Here is a 21,061-nt window from a genome sequence, read left to right as displayed (position 1 = left end):
GGCTTTTTCTCCCCAGCTTTGTACCCATTTAAGATTTAGTGTCTTACCAACAAATTCTTTCCAGCGTATTTGCAGCGTTCAATGTTTTCCTGCGCAGCTGGCCAGTCAATCTAAAAATAAAATAAAATATCATTGCATAACACAATAACAATAATGACTTTTGCATATCAGGGTCGTCTCTAAAGCAAGAAACGCTGTGTGCTTGAATGCTTCCTTGTTTTAAAGCAATGAAAAGGAACAATTCAGCTCAAAATAAATATTGTGTCAAATTTTACTATTTACAGTATATGTTCAGTTCCTAAATAACAAATTGCTTGTTTTTATTTTTTGAGATATGAGATTTTTTGTGAGAAAATGAGAATCTTAATGCATTTTTAACACATTTATGAACATCTGAGAAGTTTGCACAAATCTGTAAATAACATTTAACAAAGATGTATGCCTTCAAGCAGGTTATAGATATATACCATATGGATCACTTTTATAGTGATAAAGATTAGTTAAAAACATGTATTAATGGAAAAAATAACAGTGTATGGGTTTGAAATGTCATATGGCTAAATAATGTATGTCAATAATGGCAAAAGTAAAATTTTTGGCTCAAATGGTTTTTTAACTTTTTCGCCGCCATTGACAAATTAACTCATCAATTATGAGAAAACGCTTTCCTGGCAATGACAAGTATTTCCGGCTTACCGTAATACGGCTATTATCCACCGGGTGGCGCTCTTCCGCAACTTATGCAACCCGGAAGTAACGCCTTCTGTGTAATTCTGCGTTCAAACCAGCAGGGGTTGAGGCATCAAGCGCGAGTGATTTCAATGTTAAGTCAATGTGAATATGCATTGCGAATGAGGGGTTTAGCGTGCCATGGTAGACGCGATTCTGTCTCATTCGCACGTCTAGTTCACTCGAATGGCGCGAATTGAGTGTTGCCGTGGGAAACGCGCGCGTTGAAAATTTTGAACTTTTTTAACCAATCAGGAGCTTGCCCTAGTAGTGGCGTGATTACAGGAAGCGAGCGGAGTCGCAGAAGCCCCTCTTATGACGTGAATTTCCGCGTGAATGTCTCGATAACTAAAATATTTCATGCGCAGATTTCACGCATGAATAAAGCGAGTTAACTCAAAATGTTCAAGCGGCAAACTAGACGCGGTACACGCGAATTTGACGCCTCAAACGTGGCTGGTGGGAAACCACAGTTAGAGTAAAAACTCAGTGTATGTTTTAAGGATCGGCTGAATGGGATATCTATCAAAAATCCTTCACAAAAATTGCATTTTTGCTCAAAATTTTTTGTTTTTGATGAAACCTACCCATATTTGAGAGGTGATTACAAGAGAACTAATGAAGGTATGATGAAATGTTTTTTTGTTGTTGGTTGAAAGCAGACGGTCTGTTCTTTCATTTGATATATTGTTTGTTTATATATTTAAAGAAGAACATTTTCTGGAAGGCATTAAACTTTTGTGAAAATCATACAAATGCTGGCACTGGCTGGCAACTTTTTCTTAAAATGCTGGCGGCGAAAGAGTAAAAAAAATGAAAATTCATCATTTACTCACCCTAAAGTTGTTTCAAACCACAAAACGATTATACTTTGACATTTTTTATAACCAAGCAAATCTGGGGCACCACTGACTTTCATAGTAGGATAAAAAAATACGATGCAAGTGAATGGTGCCCCAGATCTGTTGATGATGACAGAATTTAAATTTTATGGTGAACTGTCCCTTTAAGGGTCATTATTAACTATAATCAAGATTTAAAGAAAAAAACTTGAGGTCACATGTGTCGTGACTAGGGCTTTCACGATTATGACATTTGGCTGACGGTTAATTGTTTCATAAATTGTGACGATTATGAAGATGAATTGCCTGTTTATTCCTTTGACATTTAATTTTCATACATTTTACAGCTTTACAGCAAGGTTTGGCAGTAAATATTTCTACACATAACACATTTTTGAAAGTAATCTGATACTGTCACATTTATACAGGCGCTGCAGCTCCCCCTTGTGTTTTTAAAGAGATGCGCAATCATTGCGGTGATCCGAAATCATCACAATACAATTGCGATAAGGCTGTGTGTTTCGTCATGACACAAATGGCGACTTGTCATTATACACATGAGAATGAATGAGATTTCGAATGCTGCCATTTTTAAATGTAGACCTGTTTATTGTCTGTTTACATAACATATGTGTCATAACTATCACTAAAATCTTAAAATGTGATAATTTTTAATTATATAAACCCACTGAAGTTATATGAACTACTTTTATGATAAATAGTACCACTTTTTGAAGCTTTAAATCCCTTTATAAAGCAAGGTAGAGCCAGGATATTTTTTATTATAGTATGTTCACGTGAAGAAAGAAATAGAAACCTAGAAGAGTAAATAATCAGTAAATTTTCATTTTTGGGGCAAAGTTATACTTTAACAATTTCATTGCCTAACTACACCTAAATAAATTGAGCTGAATAACTAGACTGACTCTTGAATATTTATACATCACATTAATGTTCCTTTAAAAAATGTACGCAGACTGACATCCTCATCTGTTCATCATGTGTGTTCATATAATTAGTCAAGCAACGACATGCCTTACAAATTGTGATGGTTTCCACATGGAAACTGTGTGCAGGTATTGACCTGATCATCACAATCAGCACACTGTATTAATATAATTGTATCAACAATCTGACTGCTTGATTTCTTAATGAAGATCACGCATGTGAAGTGACCTCATGGATGATGTCATCATTTACACAAGCCAGCTTGAAATATTTCACATGTGAAATCAAATGCATGTACGTCTATAGGATTATGAAGTATGCTTAATGTGATGATGGACTTCTGAAGCTCACTTAGAAATGTCATAGGTTCAATCCCAATGAAAACACATGTATGTGTAGCTTGAATGCACTAGCACTTTGGATGCCAAATGCGTAAATGTATAAAAACAAATACAATGCATGTGCACTATTGCAAAACTTTGCATACAAGATGGCCATATGTTTTATTAAAAACTGAATCATCATTATTAACAATGGTAATCAACAGCAGTCGACAGATGCATTTAAAGAGTTTATTTAACCTTTGACCTTACAAAGGCCATTATGATGAAAATGGGAAATTTGTTCATATTATGCTGACAAATTAAGGTGATGGTTTGCGCTTTCTGACCTTGCGTGCCGGTTGGGTGAGACTGTCAGAATTCAACATGTAGATGTGGTCTTTGCCTCCAACCAGCAGCCATCCGCGATCTTCATCCAGCAGTAAAGCCTGGTACGCTCCACCTTCTCCGCCATCCCAAAACACAGCCGAGCTGTTCCTCGACCTCAGTTCTGTCAAAGAAGAACAGATTGCTTTAAGGAAACAGATAAAACTTTAATACTTTCCTGTGAGACATTTTGGCACATTCAACTGATGCACAATGGATCCAGTTAAAGTTGTTGTTATATGGCAAGCATCTAGTATTAGTATTAAAGGTGCAGTGTGTAATTTTTAGAAGGATCTCTTGACAGAAATGCAAAATAATATACAAAACCATATTATCAGGGGTGTATAAAGACCTTTCATAATGAACCGTTATGTTTTTATTACCTTAGAATGAGACGTTTTTATCTACACAGAGGGTCCCCTTACGTGGAAGTCGCCATTTTATGCCGCCATTTTTCTACAGAAGCCCTTAACGGACAAACTTTTTTTACTAAGTTGTCTCCAACAATGACATGTTTTCTGGTGGCGGCTACCGTAGCTTCTCGTTGCGTTTCAAAAGCGAGGGATAAGCAGAGGACTCTCTCTCAACCTCACCACTAGATGCCGCTAAAATTTACACACAGCACCTTTAAACTTCTGCAACATTTAAAACCCTTTTAACTCTATGCCTATGCGAGTCAAAATAGTTTTAATTGCATCAAAAAATGCAATACTTGTGTAAACATACTGAGGCATGCTCGTATCCAAGAAATTGAATATCATTCCCCTCATTTTTTTCTCATGATTTGTAAAAGGCAATAAAACAACTTTCAGAATAAGAGCTAATTAACCTTAAACGCTGTTTCTTGACAGCGGCACTCAAGTGTTACCCACAATTCCAAGGGGAAATCTCTCTGACATACATATTCGCAGGCAAAGCAGAAAAGTGTGTGATTATATGTCGACAAGCAATTTAACTTAAGCAAATTTTTGGAGGTGTCGGGCACGATGGGTTCATAATAAACTCTGACAGATGTTTTCTTTGCCTCACGCTTAGCCCTGCCCTGGCTGGTACTAATAAAAGCGAGGTCTAGGGCACAAGGACTAGAGAGCACATTTGTGTCACACAATCTCTCCAGCTGCTCACATCTAGGTGATGTTTTAATGATTCACAGTTTTTTATTAAGCAGAAAAATTCTGACATTTAGTATTTTAATAACTCAGTCAATGTTTATTTATTGCTTAAACAAAATTAACCGTGCAATGTCGTTTTAAAATTTGTTTGAAAATTACATGAAAAGCAAGCAAAAATTATCAATGAAATGTACTATTATGTAAAATTATTATTATTATTATTATATTTAACTCTTCTCCGCCATTGACAAGTTATCTCGTAAATTAAAAGAAAACATTTGCATTAAAAAAACGTGTTCCTGATTAATTTTTATGTTAATCTGTAATACCGGTATTGTCCACTAGTTTACCCTTACCCAATTTATAAAAAAACTGAAGCAAAAGTTTTAACTAATTTTAAACTCTGTATGTTTTGATAATCATTCTAAATCTGATCTCTAACAAAATTTCTTCATAAAAATGCATTTATGTCAGCTTTTTGCTTAAAAAATATTTTTGAAGAAAAATATCCATATTCAAGAGTTTATAAGCAGAGGAAAAAATATAGATAGAATGAAATGTTTTTTATATATATAAAATTGTAAACATGTTTAATTATAAATATATTTGTGATTTATTTATTTATATTTTAACTATTACATTTAATGTAACCCTACATCTTGTCTTGACTTAAATTCATAATTACAAATGATATTTCATTAAATTTAATTTTAACTTTTTAAAATTCACAGGGCCAAAAAGCAAAAACAAACATATTAATAAAATGAGAAAAAAGTTTGGCTGGACTTGAATCAGTTTTTTCGGCCCTCTCGCCGTTCCCTGTGAAGTAAAGAGAGATCGTTTTAAGGAGGGGAAGAGATTGAGTTAATTTCTAAAATATAATGAAGCTCACACATAAGTGAAATGTCACAATATTCCCCAAAAAAGTTACGTTTTTAATTTCAATTTCATTAAATTACAATTTATTACTGTAATATTTATTTGAATAATACTTATGTAAACAAAACTTTTCTGTATTTATAATTAGACAAAAAAGACTGTCTAGAGTGTAAATGATTTCAATATTTTCTCATAGAAAATGTAAATTTTTGGTGAATTATTGCCTTACATCTGTTATTGTGCATCTGTCTCTTTTGCATGCCTTTCACTAGCTAAAGGGAAAAAAACGCATGAGTTTGATCTTTATCCTGGGGTCATGCTTTAAATGTTTAATTCATTACAAAAGAAAAACCTCTTTGAATGAGATTCATTACAATCCATTGAGTTAATTACTGAACTTCTGTATGTAATTAACATGAATGCAATTAGGATTAGTGATTAATGTAATACAAACTCTTTGCCGGATTACATTTCACATGTCTTCCTGTTTCAATGTGCCTTAACATCCATCGTCCATTAAAGCTCCACATTGTATAAGATTAAAGGAATTCTTTACATGACAAAAGTGATTTCTTACCAACAAAATAAATCCTTTAATTGGGGCATGTTGATGTTATCCATCATGAAACTCAATTAGCACAAAGGCCAATAAACAAATCATGGCACCTGCTGAAATCATTGTGCTTTCGGCTTTCATTCAGCAAGATATATTGAAAAAGATTAGAATAAAGCAAAATGGGCATATCGAAATATCGCAATGGTTTGCAAGTTAGGAAAAAACTGGACTTTGGTCCATTTTAGTATCGCTCATGCATCATTTTTTAAACTGAATGATTCTCAGAACACCTACTGAGATAATCTGAATTCAGTACACTTTTAAAGATTTTATGATCATTAACATTCACATTCAGATGTGTGAAACTCTCCGATAAGCGTTTCCCTTTCCATGACACCATCTGGCTAGACATGCATGATTTTCAGAATCGCCAAAAGAAACATTTCAGTGAGATCATATCATTAAAAAGTCTAGCTTGTGTTGTTCGCGTGTCATGCGCTGGATCAGAAATGTTTCCCACACTGTCGTTTTATCTGGATTTCTAAGGAAAATCCCATCCCACCCACATCCTTAACACATCCTTTACATTTTCATTACTCAGGTTTGAAAACAAGCATGGCCACAGAAGGTTCCTTTCCTCGCATCTCTTGCAAAGACACATCTGGTTCTCGCTCCACCCTGTCCATCGGGTCCCTTATCAGCATGATAGGACAAATTGTTCCTGGCTTTTGTTGCACTAAGTTGCCAAAACATTGTATAGCTCATATCAAATGTTATGATTGCACAAAACCTAATACTCCGGTTATCCACGTCTTAAGTTGTATTGACTTTACGAGACTTAGCGAGAGTCCTAGAGGAAATGGTTTCATTTATTGTGTCCCAACCCCACAAGATCCAAACATTTTCGACATCTACACATAATGTGATGATTTAAACAGCTAGTAAGAGATGATGGGTTGTTATTGCAAACTAAACCTTGAATGATAAACCTCCAGGGACCATGCCAAATGTCACAACTGACCAATCAGAATAAACTATTACAAGTCATAACTGAACATGTGGTTTATAAACATCATACATAGAAACCAAACATGCAACATGCTAATGTACATATTTATTCAAATAAGGTCTGTAAGATGTTGATGAAGACTGACATAAAACATCTGGTCTAGCTGGAATACATCAAAGATTATCATACAAAGAGCCCTTGTACTGTATTTTGTAACATGTTCAATTCAATAAATGTTCAAAGTCAAAATGTGCTCATTAGAAATGACAATATAACGTAATGCTGTTCATTGTTACTTTTTATGAAGTTTAATAAGCTGCTTGTTGTTTAGCTATTTGCGTCCAGGGGTATTGCATCACCCAAACCAAGAGCAACAAATAAATAGTGTTTAAAATTGAAGACAATATTGTTTTGTTTCATCCATAAATGTTTAACTTCAACATCAACTATTTTTGACATTTAATTATTTAGGAATTTCAAGAAGAATGGGCACCCGTGAACTCATGCAAATGGTACAAAATAGGACTTAAAACGCAACTTTACAGAGTAATTTGTAAAAATGTTTATGTATGAATGATTACGTACAAATTAGCCAACTCATAAAGAATTCCCATAAGATCAAGTTTGAATTTACACAGATTTGATAATCGCCTCTAAATAAAGATATGGGACACCAATTAGAGTAAAACTTTAGAAACTTTTTGGTTTGGTCTTCATCCAATGTCACACTTCAGTAGACTTTCCATTCATCAGCTATGTGACTACAGGTCTTTTTTATTCAGTATAAGTATTAAGTGTTTCAAAAGCCAAGCTGCTGAAAGATTTAAAGGGTCAGAGCTCACATCTCGCTTGCGCACCAAAACTCGTGGATTAGGTTCTAAAATGGATTAGCCCACCCAGAATTCAATTTACCGCTGAGCTTTTATTTCCAAACATGCCCTCTTTAATGAACCCATCTTCACAAATCCACTATTACTCAGAACTTAATCCTAAAAATGAAGTCCAGAGTTGTTTATTCCTGGCGTGTTTGGAGTGGTCAATGGCGAGTTCACAGCGCTGAGAGATCATTAACGTGAGAGTTCTGGTGTTTGACGCAAACCGTTCGTGATCTACACTGGAGCTTCGCCAAACACCTGTAACAATCCCATGCTTATCAAAGGAGGTCAGAGGTCAATGGAAATGAAGAGTGACGGGTGAAAATCACAGAAGGGCGATGCTGGGAAATTAAGGGGAGTGTCTGCATTGGAGCACAGATGCTGCTTGTTTGAGACAGCTCAGTAACTTTACAAGATCTGCTGTGGGACTCTGGATGCATGAAAGATTTTAATCAGACTATTGTGATGTCCAATCTGTATGTTACTGAGCAGTAATGTAAAGAAAGAAAGAAAGAAAGAAAGAAAGAAAGAAAGAAAGAAAGAGACAGACAGACAGACGGATAGATGGATGGATAGATAGGTAGGTAGATAGATACCAGACATATACAAGAAAGAAAGAAAAACATACAGAAAGAAAGAATGAAAGACACAGACAGACAGACGGATGGATGGATCGATGGATGGACAAACAGACAGACAGACAGACAGGTAAATAGAAACCAGACATATACAAAAAAGAAAGAAAAAAGGAAGACACAGACAGACATTGACGGACAGACAGACAGCCAGACAGACAGAAAGACAGACAGACAAATAGATACCAGATATATACAAAAAAGAATGAAGGAAAGAAAAAAGGAAGATGTGGACGGACGGACAGACAGACAGACAGACAGATAGATAAATAAAAGACAGACATAAACATAAAAAAGAAAGAAAAAAATAAATACAAACAGATTGATAAAAAAAAGAAAGAAAGAAACACAGAAGCACAGACATACAAACAGAGATAGATAGATGGATGATGGATGGACAGACAGACTGAAAAAAGACGGATATATAAAAGAAATGAAGAAAAAAATACAGATAGACAGACAAAGAAATAAATAAAGAAAGAAGGGAGACACAGACAGATTGATATAAAAAGAAAGAAAGAAATACCACTAGTAAGAAAGAAAGAAAGAAAGAAATACACACACACAGACAAACAGACGGACAGACAGACAGACAGATAGAAAAAAGACAGACATATCTATCTATCTATCTATCTATCTATCTATCTATCTATCTATCTATCTATCTATCTATCTATCTATCTATCTATCGAACGAACGAACGAACGAACGAACGAACGGAAGAACGAACGAACAAACGAACGAACGAAAGAAAGAAAGAAAGAAAGAAAGAAAGAAAGAAAGAAAGAAAGAAAGAAAGAAAGAAAGAAAGAAAGAAAGAAAGAAAGAAATAGACACACACCGACAAACAGAGATAGATAGATAGATAGATAGATAGATAGATAGATAGATAGATAGATAGATAGATAGATAGATAGATAGATAGATAGATAGATAGATAGATAGATAGATAGATAGATAGATAGATAGATAGATAAAAGAAAGGACGAAAGAAATAAAGAACAAACAGACAGACAGACAGACAGACGTACATACGTACGTACGAACGAACGAACGAACGAACGAACAAAGAACGAACGAACTAACGAACGAACGAAAGAAAGAAAGAAAGAAAGAAAGAAAGAAAGAAAGAAAGAAAGAAAGAAAGAAATAGACACACACCGACAAACAGAGATAGATAGATAGATAGATAGATAGATAGATAGATAGATAGATAGATAGATAGATAGATAGATAGATAGATAGATAGATAGATAGATAGATAGATAGATAGATAGAAAAAAGACAGACAAATACAAGAAAGAAAGAAAAAACAAATACAGACAGATTGATAGAAAAATTAAGAAAGAAATACAGAAAGAAATAGACACAGACAGACAAACAGAGATAGATGGACAGACAGACAGAAAAAAGACAGATATATAAGGGAAAGGAAGAAAGAAAAACAGACAGACACACAGACGCACAGAGAAAGAAAAAAAGGAAGAAAGAAAGAAGGAAAGAAACAAAGAAAGAAAAAAGGAAGGGAGAAACAGACAGACATGGACGAATGGGCGGATGGACGGACAGACAGACAGATAGAAAAAAGACAGAAGGAAAGAAAGAAAGAAAGAGAAAGAAAGAAAGAAAGAAAGAATGAAAGAAAGAAAGAAAGAAAGAAAGAAAGAAAGAAAGAAAGAAAGAAAGAAAGAAAGAAAGAAAGAAAGAAAGAAAGAAAGAAAGAAAGAAAGAGACAGATCTTTGACTCAGTGAGGTTTAATAGTCATTATAGTGAATGGTGATTAGTTAGATGAGGGATTGTTGGTTGAGGTCGCTGACACTTTCACTCATCTTTCAGTGGGGAGTCACATCCGTTCTTATCTCAGATTTCATCAAGCGTTGATCGCACCGGTGGCCTGTAATTGGACGCAAATCTTGATTGACAGGAATGCTGGGTTTGTGTTGGCACCCTGGCAGCGCAAAACTTCCAGACGCACGGGGAAGAAATCTCCATCAAGAAAAATCCCCCGACCGTCATCTGCATCTGCTCACCAACACTTGAGTAAGCAAACCACTGGACGATATCAACATCAACATGTAGGTAAACCTGGACATGAAGATCTTTCCCATCTGCTGAGGCAAGAGATGCGTGTCTACACTAACCAACATCAATCTTTCCAACAGCACGCAGACTTACATCTGTTGGCCTGCCGTGCAGCTAATCCAAGACAGACTTCTCAGGCATCTTTCAGACAAAAGACTTCCATGAACAGAATCAGCAAACCAGGATAGGATAGGATAAAAAAACATTTGCCATCAAGCAATTTTCCTAAATATAAATATTAAACAGATTCTTCTCTGAGGTCCTACAATATATTTTCTATATTCTTGTTGATTCTCGTTGTTCTGGCTTCGCTTTTGTCCCATCTGTAATGACTCAAACACTCCATATGAAGTTAATAAAACTTGACTCGTGAACTGTAATAACAATTTAATTAACGTGTGCTGTAGGGAACACACAACAACAAAAGTGTGCTTCCTACTGTACCTTGGCACAATTTTAAGGTGCAGCAATGCAAGCACTGATCCAAAAAGGAAAGAAAGACAAGACAACATTACATATAGTGCGTATAGTCCCACAATGCATTCAGCAAGCTTAGGGAAAAATAGTATTTGTTAAATTAAAAATAATCCCCCAACCGTATTGCAAGTACAATTTTGTACCAGTTGAGCGAGTAAGCTTTCTAAACCCCAAAAGCTAAACATATGGAGCTGGTTAAGTGATGCAAAACATGTTCGTTTACAAATCATGCACTTTATAGTTTTGAGATCATAATATTGTGCAAGGAGCTGTGAAAACAAGTCTATTCTTCCAAAAATCTGCTCCTCTGATCATAACTGTGTATGAAAAACATTAAAGAGCACCTAATGTCCGATTCACGATTTTACATTTCCTTTTATGTGTAGGTGTGTGTTAGTACATGTTAACGATATGCAAACAGTACAAATCCAAAAGTAAACGATGATGCAAGTGAGTGTCTTCAACGTAAATCTTTTTTCTTGGACTACAACAAACACACAGATTGTAGGCAACATTTTACTTCCGGATTGGTGATTTAGTAAAGACCGATATTATCATAATTCCTCCCGCTTTTGACTTAGCCTGTAAGCTAACTGCTGTTAGCAATCAAATCTTTCAAACATGGTAAGGAGCGTCACATTTCCGACATCAGAGGTATTCAGGCCAATCACAACGAACAGATTAGCTGGTTAATCGGGGACACAGAGCTTTTCAAATCCGTGCATTTCAGGAAAAGAGTGAAATCTGGAGCTACAAAAATGTACGATATGTGGAAAATAATGTGTTTTTTAAACCAACGTGCGGCCCCCCTTGTGTACAGTGCATTTTTTCGCGACCCCCAAAATATTTTTAATATTTTAATTAAACAAAATATATAAAATTTACCTAGTAGTGCTGTTGGTTAGTTGGCTTATTATTTTTAGGTTTAATTACTCAGAATTCACGATAAATGAATGTATTTTATAAAATGTCATAAAACTGGGGCCCCCCTGGCACCATCTCGGGCCCCCAGTTTGAAAACCACTGTTTTAAACCATAAACCTCGCAAACACATAATACTATAACAAATACACAAAATAATGATGTTTTTTATGTCCTCTAACATAAATTTTAGTTGGAAACTGCAGTGATATTTACGTATAGGTAACCCAATCACAAGGCAAGTCGTGGTATTTTCCGCTAATATTTTTTCGTGTTAAGAAATTCAGCACAAATTTCTATAAATAGTTTATAAACTTTTTTCGTATAATTTTATGTATTGTTTTCTCATTGTTTTTTCCTATTTTTTTACAATTGTCGCATAGGGTTGGAACGACTTTCTGTTACATTTCAGATATCTTAACCCAAACACCAACTTTAACCCCAAGTGACAATCATTTTAAAATCTGAAGAAAAACCAGTAGAAAACAATGCATAAAATTACATCCAAACCTCAAATCTAACCCCAACCCCAAAGGTTATGATTTAAAAATAGGAAAAAACAATGAGAAAACAAAATATAAAATGACAGGAAAAAGAAAGTCGTTCTACGGACACGAAAATGTTTATAGAAATTTGTGCTGAGTGACACGAAAAAGACAATCGTGCTAAATGGCAAGAGAAAAGCGGAAAATCAGTTCCATGAACACGAATAAATTAATCAAATATTTTGTGACTATACCACAACTTCTCTTGAGATTGTGTTGGTCCAGTTGAGTATTTTGCATTTTACAATAATGTTTCCGCAGGTATATTTTTCTGATGAGCCTTTGTTGATATTTATGTTTTTTTTTTTTTTTGGAGAACATTGTTCATTTTCTAACGTGTCAATCTCTATTGAAATCAATAAATCAACTGGCAGAAACCTTTGCATTTTAGTTTAAATGTAAAAATGTGTCCTATATAAATGGCACCTTTAAAAGGATAGTTCACTCAAAAATTTAAATCGTCTCATGTGGTTTGAAATCTGTATAAATTATTTTTTTTTATGAACACAAAGGAAGTTATTTTGATGAAAGTCTGTAACCCCATTGACTTCCATGGTAGGAAAAACAAACACTATGGAAGTGATCGGTTCTGTAGGAAATGCACATGATCTTTACTTAATATCCTATGATTTTTGGAATATAATATTGACCCACAAAACGTATTTTTGGCTTTTGCTACAAATATACCCACGCTACTTAAGAATGGTTTTGTGGTTCAGGGTCATAAATAATGACAAAATTTGCTTTTGGATGAACTATCCCTTTAAAACAGATGTCTACGTATGCAATACACAGAAAATCAGCTCGTTTGGTTCTGAACAGAGCTTTGCTTTCGAGACTGAACGTTCCTGACCTGTGAAATATGTGCTAGGATGTCTTTCAAATCACATCTGGATTTTGTGGTTTTAGGAAAGCTGCCTTCACTGTAGTTTGGACCAGACTTATACGTCTACCTCGCGAAATCTCAAATTCACACAACAACAACCTTAATGTGATGACTCCTAAAAGGCTGTAATAATGATGACTTCATTTTTTATGAGCATGTTTATTTATGTCTCTACACTTGGGCCAAACTACCACAAATATACGGTAGTAAAAACTGAGGTCGTCTTAGCAGGCCAATGTCTTGATTAAAATATCTGATTCCCATAAAGTGTTTGTATTGGTTAAATGAAACAATTACAGTTTTCCGAATGTAAGTGGATGGGAGGTCCTTCAAAACGATATGCAAACATGTCAGAGTGTGAACGGCGTGAACTGTGAGAACGAGCGCCGTGTTTGTTTTGACTTTGTATCGGGTGGCCGAGGTACATCCTTTTACTGTTTATCAATGCCAAGATGCATCCAAGTCTCGCTGCCAGACCATTTCCATCTGTTTGTTCAGAGTGATCACGAGAAACATTGGAGGTGCAAACGTTCCTGTGATCGGGTTTCGTCCTGTAAGAACAGGTCTTTGGGGAATTGACTTCAGGGCTTTAGTATACGCTGTTGATCTGATCTCAAGTTAAACAGTGCTACTTTCGAAAAGTGATGACTTTTAAGTAGCTTACGAGTTAAGTTCTTCGGTAAGGATTGAATGAATTAAGTGTAAAAGAGAGCCTACAAAATACCCACAGAATAGATTTCTTGGTACACTTTACTAGGGAAGAGTCGCTTTATGTACAATTGTACAATATTTTTAATTTAAAAACTTTTTGAATTTGATGGCTCCTCAGCTCTCATCGCCTAAAGTCGCGGTTACACTAAACTTTTAGCTTGCATAATTTCTACGCAGACCAGATATATCATGACACGGTAAAGTGCTGTTTTTTAATTCACACATCATGGGATTCTGATGTGCTTGAACCGTAACGGTTCCTCCACCTAAAAATTTCACGCTTTGACGTATCAATTGCTTTCACGTGATACGATTTCGCAGGCACACTTGAACTTTATAATACAGCGAAAAGCGAAAGTTTTGACTGCACCATTACAGGATAAAAAAGTGTCGCTGCAACGCTATCTCACAAGAATTTGTAAATATTTTACGAGTTGGCTAATTTGTATTAAATCATACGACCACATTTGTAAGTTTTTGTACGATTTGCCTTGACCCCTGTGACGTTGGGGTTAGGTGCGGAGTTAGTGGTTTGGTTCATTGTTGTTGTTTTTTCATGAGAATCGTAAGTTTTTGCACGATTAACTTTGTATGAATTCATACGAATTAGCCAACTCGTAAAATATGTACGAATTATCGTAAGATCAGGATGGTCCATCCGATGCATACAAATAAATCTTGGCGAAAGCAGAAGATTATCTGGATTCGTCGCATAGTGATTTTTCCATACTATTTAAAAAGGAAGTTAGTGGTTTTGTACGCATTTTATAGGTCAAAAACAAAAATAAAAAATGTAGGGTATTACAAATGCAGGTGAGTTGTTTTACTGTAAGCGAAAGACTATAATTAGCTAACACTTGTGTATATTTGCTAACACTTTTTAATTATATAATTTTTATTTGCAGTTAATCGTAGTTTTTGGTGTAGTCTAGCACACAGACATCAGTAATATAACATGCGTTAATATTACTGTGTTACAACAAAATTGTATTTATTACTGTAAATTCACCCTGCAAAAATTCATTAATTATTAACTTAAAATTTAAATAATTTATACATTACATACATGTTATGTTATTACTTTATGTATAAATTATAAAGTTGTGTTTTTACAATAAAATATACAGTATTAAAGTCATGTTTTACAATCATTTTACCACAGGCAATGAAAAATTCGTTGTTTGAGCAAAAAAATTGTGTTCGACTTATCAGGAGGGTGACATCAAATTACCGCGAAATTCAAACACAGCTATTATATTTGACCTATTGTTAAGCAGGGGTACACTATATTGTACTTTAATGTAATTCATGTACCATTCTCTTGTTTTCTTGTTTTTTGGACACTCTGAAGAGTCTCTGACTGAAGATAGGGACAGAAGTCGACTGTAATGCATGTCCACAACGAAAACTGATTAGTATGGTTATCAAAAAGAGAGACCAAACTAGGTTTACTCTCTAGCACCCTCTAGCTAAGTCTTGTCACTCGCTCTATCAATCTCTCCAGACTCGGAGGCCACAACCTGACCTCTCTAACTCGCCCATTCTTACATTATTGATTTCCAAGATATTTTAGATTTTACTGTGGTGTGAAAAAGTATTGCCCCCCTTCCTGATTTTTATGCATGTTTGTCACACTTTAATGTTTCAAGATCATCGAACAAATGTAAAACATATTTAAATATTAATCAAAGATAACACAACATGCAGTTAAAAGAAAAATCGGGAAGGGGCCAACACTTGTTCACTGCTACACCCCTGTAATTTGGATCAATATGCGGGAGACCCCAGAACTTCCACGAGAGGTGAGATGTCTGTGACCTTTAAACGTATAAACATTAACTAATGGCTACAAAATTGCTCTCCAATTCTTATTTGATGAGTTGATTAACAAAAAGTTCAGTCAAAAACACAATCATGAGTGATTTTTTTTTTTGAAGCAAAAGAAACCTCATTAATCAGGGCAAATACTGTTACATTTGCTTTGACTCCACCATGACGTCTTTCAGAGATTTATGTAACTTACACCAGAGGATTCTCTCTGAAAGCTGAGGATGAGGTGTTAACTACAATATGCCTCCTTATTCATCCCTCAGAGTCATTAATTTTCCTGTCCTCTACCATTTGTCTTTTTCATTCGGTCTAGAAAGGCTTTCTGCAGTGATGGAGTACATTGGCTGACTCCATCTGAACCAACTCGCTTTCCCTTGGGTGAATGGCATCCAGTCTCACTAATTACCCACAAGCCCCAGCTACAAGTCACGTTCTGGGTCATCAGCAATAGCAGAACCAGGGTGAAAGAGTGAATGGGAAAACATTTATCAAACTCCAGTTTTCATTTAAATGAGCACTGGGCATCTTTAAAGGATTCGCTTGTTACATTTCAGCCGAATCAAACTTTTCACTAAGGGAGTCAAATAACCACATAATTTTCATTTCTATATAAACAACAAAAACACGAATCTCCAAAAAATTGGTTGTTTCACGTGCATGTGTATTAAAACCAAAACAACAATGGCAGCCAGCTTGTCAAAAAAAGTTTACAAAATGTTGGCTCTTTATAGCCCAGGGTCACTTGTATCTGTACCATCCATCCAAACCAAAATTGGTTAAATGCTTTTGCCATTTTAATTGTTTGTATTCATTGCTCTATAAATGAATGTGCAGATGTGTAGTCTTTCTTTACAATGTAACATTGCCATTTACTGGCGTGGCACCAGAGTTAGGCAAGTTATTTCCAAAATGTAATACATTATATATTACAAGTTACTGTAACTTGAAAGTTATTAGTTACAGGGCATAGGCATTAACGCTTGAAGGAAGGCGGGTCTGAAGCGTGGCCAACAGCCAATTAAAGTAGGCACAACCAGCCTGATCTCACGAGAAATCGAACATATTTTACGAGTTGTCTAATTCGTATCAATTCATACAAAATTAATCACGCAAAATCGTACAACTCTCATGAAAAGAACAACAAAACCGAACCCCTAACCCCAACATCACAGGGGTCAAGGCAAATCATACCAAAACTTACGAATGTGGTCGTATGAATTAATATGAATTAGCCAACTCGTAAAATATGTACGAATTCTTGTGAGATGCGTTGGCGCAACACATGCTCATCTGTTGTTAAACGTAAGTGGCTGGCTCTGCACTAGGTTATTTGCATAAGGCGATCCGATTGGCTGACGCATGTGTTGGCACTTGAAAAGCTGAGAAATATTAGACTTCTGCCGCAAACAACCACAGTGACGCGGCGCCGACGGATCCATAATTCAGTTCGTCAATGCATGATGTCACCCATTCAAAGTAAATGAGAAGCGTCAACGCTTGCGCCCCATGTGAATGTACCGTTATATTACAATATTACTGTCTTTGAACTGTAGTGTGTTACACTACTTTTGAGTTACTTTTGATAAAAGTAGCAGCTTTTTCATGTGCCGCTGTTCTGGTTTCACGGCATTGGTCAATTCTTAAAATAACACCTAATTTTAAGATGCATTGGTGAACATGCATTATTGAAGATTAGTAATGCATTATATTACTGTGTTACAACAAAAACTAATATATTACTGTAATTGCATTACGCTGCGACGCGATTACGCATCTAAGCGGAACTTTACTTCCTGTCTCTGTTTGTTTAATGATCTGCCTAGTTGCTAAACTGAACTCTTAAACAAATACCTTGTCGAAAATGGTTTCGTAAAGACGAGGGAAGATGGCGATCATGGATTACCGCTATTTGATGGGATGTTTGAAAGTTGAACTGAAAAAAAAATTCAAGAAAAAAAATTATTTGTATTTTTTTCTTGTTTTCAGTAAAAATATCTAAACATTCTTAAATTAAGATGCTTTTTATTGATGTACAAAATGAAAATAAGTCTAGTTTTTAGACCAAAAATATCAAATGTAAGTGATTTTGTGCATAAGCAAAAAAAAAAAACTTCCAGTGGGGTAAGCAAAAAACTTGAACATTTTTCTTAAACATTAAATTCAAGAAAAATTAAATCAGCTTGTTTTATGCACAAAATCACTTAAATTTGATATTTTTGGTCTAAAAACTAGACTTATTTTCTTGGGTCGTTTTGCTTATCAAGAAAAAGCATCTTAATTTAAGAATTTTTAGATATTTTTACAGAAAACAAGAAAAAAATATTAAGAATTTTTTTTCTTGAAAATCATTTTTTGCGGTGTAAGATTGCATACCTTATAGTACACATTTTACACAGTCATGTTAGCTCAGTGTAGTTTTGATACGCTTTAGCTATGATTTGAACTAAGGCAATCTTCTTGTTGTTTATTTTGCTTGTATCAGAAATAAACTACTTTAAAACTACTTTGTTGTTATTGATTCTAAGCAGAGTTTAGCGGAAGTTACGTTCGTTCAGCAAAAGCTGTTTGTTTATGTTGTTACTGCTGAAACCATCTATAGCTGTTGACGTTAATTCAAAAACGTAAACGAAAAACTTTTTTTGTTTTCGTACAACCATTGACCTGTAAACATGCTCTAAGAAACACTCTAAGACTTCTAGGTACACTGAAACTAAATCAAGTTGAGGCTTTTAAGCGTAAGTTTGCCCAGATGTTTATGTATTAAGTTAGATGTTTCTTTTTACTGGATAATTGTAAAATCCTTTTAAAATCTTCTATGCTATGCCTCACAAACTCACTTTTAAAACATTAGCAATGGAAAATGAAATTAGCTTTTTACATATTTTTGTGACTAATCATAACTTTGTGGGGTGTGCCTGCATGTGTGCTAAACCGGCTTACTCAATGTTCCAAGCCATTAACTGCCTATAAAGTTGGACCCCCTGTCCACTTTCACAAACTTTGTACCAAACTCCCCCGAGATGTAAACATTGTGATTTACAACACAAATGTCTCAGTGTTAAACCCATCACCTTGTTCCCATACAAATACAAAACTATGTTGAAGGTTGGACAAGCTAGACTGAATTTATGCTTCTTTTATCAATTTCGATTTCACAAAAATATCACCTAACAGCACATTAGGTGTTTTGCGAGAACTGATTCCTCCGAGGATAATCCATTTCAAGCTCTGACATGATCTATTTGAACGGTGTCAAAAAATAGCAAAGTCTATGATCCATCATGAAGTTCAGGAATGCATTCATCTAACCTAGCCAAGAGCAAAGCCACATACATCCCATCTAAAATACATTTCTATTGAACTATAACCGCAATATCAGAGGGATATGGTGTCCCTTTGGTTATAAAGACTTTAATCACATCTCAATGCCTCACAATTGCCATTTGGATTGGAGGACATCCTCACCATCGCATTTCTCATTTGTGTCCTCTGGTGTTTGTTTTTGAAGGCTTTTCAGGACTTTGCAGCCAAGATTACTTCCACAAACTCAAGTTGTCAGTGCCAAACATAAGATTGATGAATTCTCATGAACCTTGTGTCGGCTGCAGTCATCTAGCACTGAGAAATAACACCGGTTTCTGCAAGAACATCAAGGAAGCCATAATATTTTGTCTTTATTTACATTATTTATGACCTGTGATGCAATTTTTGGTGTACTGTTCCTTTAATTGTTTTCTGTACGGGGAAATTTACTGCGCAGTGGAACGATTAACTTGTTGAAGGACCCTGGAGGAAAACTTAAAGAAGGAAAAAATGGTTTGCTGAAGACCAGCACATCCCATCTGAGGTCATTGTGGTTGTGACCTCCATGTTTCAATGTGGACTAAATGCTTTTTCTGGGAGTTGGTGTGGTTGTACGGATCTACAGCTCTGATGAGAGGTCTCGAGTTGTTTTCTTCATTACGTTCTGCAAGACGTCACCCCCGTAGGGGCAATGGGGGGCATGTTTAATTGTTTCAGTGCCAGACTGGAGGTGCTGAAACTGTGCTTGCAAACACAAGGACACACACACATGTGGACTTCTGCTGCTTAAGTGCTGAGTATGGGAGATACTTCAACCAAGTGAGGCAACCCAGATCCTGTCATTGACCCCGACCTGAGCCGAAGCACCCCGCTGCTTTACACAAGACATGCTATCATCAAACCTCTTTCTGAAGGTCTTATCTGCTGAGGATGAGTGAAACGACTGCTATTTATTTGTTTGAATGTCACAAGACTGTTGTGTTTCAGTTCGAAATGACGATTAAAGAAATGCAGATTTTTTTACTGTAATGTTTAGGCTTTGGGAAACAGTTTGGTCTTGATTTTCAAACAATAAGGTCAGCAAGCTTCCGCATGAGACATAACTTTTCAAACAGAGTTAAAACTTAAAATGTCAGAAATATGAGGGAAGATCAAACCGCCTGACCTTCAGGTTACTCATGATTTAAAAATACAAACATGTACATACATGTTGCTTACATAATATTGTGCTGAAGACAGTGTTATGAAACTTTTGCCATTATTATGTTGTTAAGCAACTGAAAAAAGCACACATGTCACTGCTCAAGGATGCAAAATCAACCAAGACCCCAGAGGGTTAAAATAAAATATAAATGGTAATTTTAAGTTTTGTCATATTAATACTATTTATACATTGCAGGGTTTCCCGCAGAAAATGTGTAAGTTAAGGTGGTAGGGTTGTGGGTGTTTGGGGGCGTGGCATTTCAAGGGGCGGGGTGTAAACGTCATGATGAAAATGATAATATTTTATTTAAAACACTCAAATAAAACTTAATTTTGAAGAAACTATAACAGAAAATGAACACACTAGATTATTAATGAATTAAATGTTTTTACCTCTAACGAGAATAGCTGCGTGATGACGTGAAACTAAAGGGTTAATAAACACAAACTGAAACAGATGTTGTACAACATCTGGCGAATGATGATGATAGATAGTGCGAAGATGTTAATGTAGAATGTAAATGACGTGAGCAAGAGTGCTCAACAGTTATATCGAATCAACAGGAAAACCTAGCTAGCAGGTTGCTCAAACAACAAAATCACCAGCTAACTTACTTTAAATTTGCAAGAACTATAGACTAATACAATAACAGGCTTAAATAAACCCAAAACATAAGTCCACTTACAGTTCTCACGTACACGCGTTATATCAACTGGCTATCCTCCAGACCATTTCAGTCTTGTGGCACGTGTGCATGCTTGCAGTGTGAAGCGCATCCACGCTAATCTCTGAGATGTTTTATTAACTGA

The 21,061-nt window shown here is 35.4% G+C and overlaps 1 protein-coding gene across 1 annotated transcript in view; it reads right to left on the bottom strand.

Moving 5' to 3' along the window:
- Nucleotides 1–21,061, bottom strand: part of LOC129452787 (semaphorin-3D) — a 74,410-nt gene that overhangs the window by 17,768 nt on the left and 35,581 nt on the right. The window contains exons 3-4 of the mRNA XM_055216812.2: nucleotides 3,190–3,350; nucleotides 48–110 (exon numbers count right to left, since the gene is read on the bottom strand). Of these exons, the coding sequence (XP_055072787.2) occupies nucleotides 48–110; nucleotides 3,190–3,350 (224 nt within the window). The remainder of the gene's footprint in view (nucleotides 1–47; nucleotides 111–3,189; nucleotides 3,351–21,061) is intronic.

The sequence above is a fragment of the Misgurnus anguillicaudatus genome, chromosome 23 (assembly GCF_027580225.2).
Source record: "Misgurnus anguillicaudatus chromosome 23, ASM2758022v2, whole genome shotgun sequence".
Classification (NCBI taxonomy): domain Eukaryota; kingdom Metazoa; phylum Chordata; class Actinopteri; order Cypriniformes; family Cobitidae; genus Misgurnus; species Misgurnus anguillicaudatus.
Note: the sequence above shows the minus strand (reverse complement) of the source record. Positions and strands in the feature narration are given on the sequence as shown.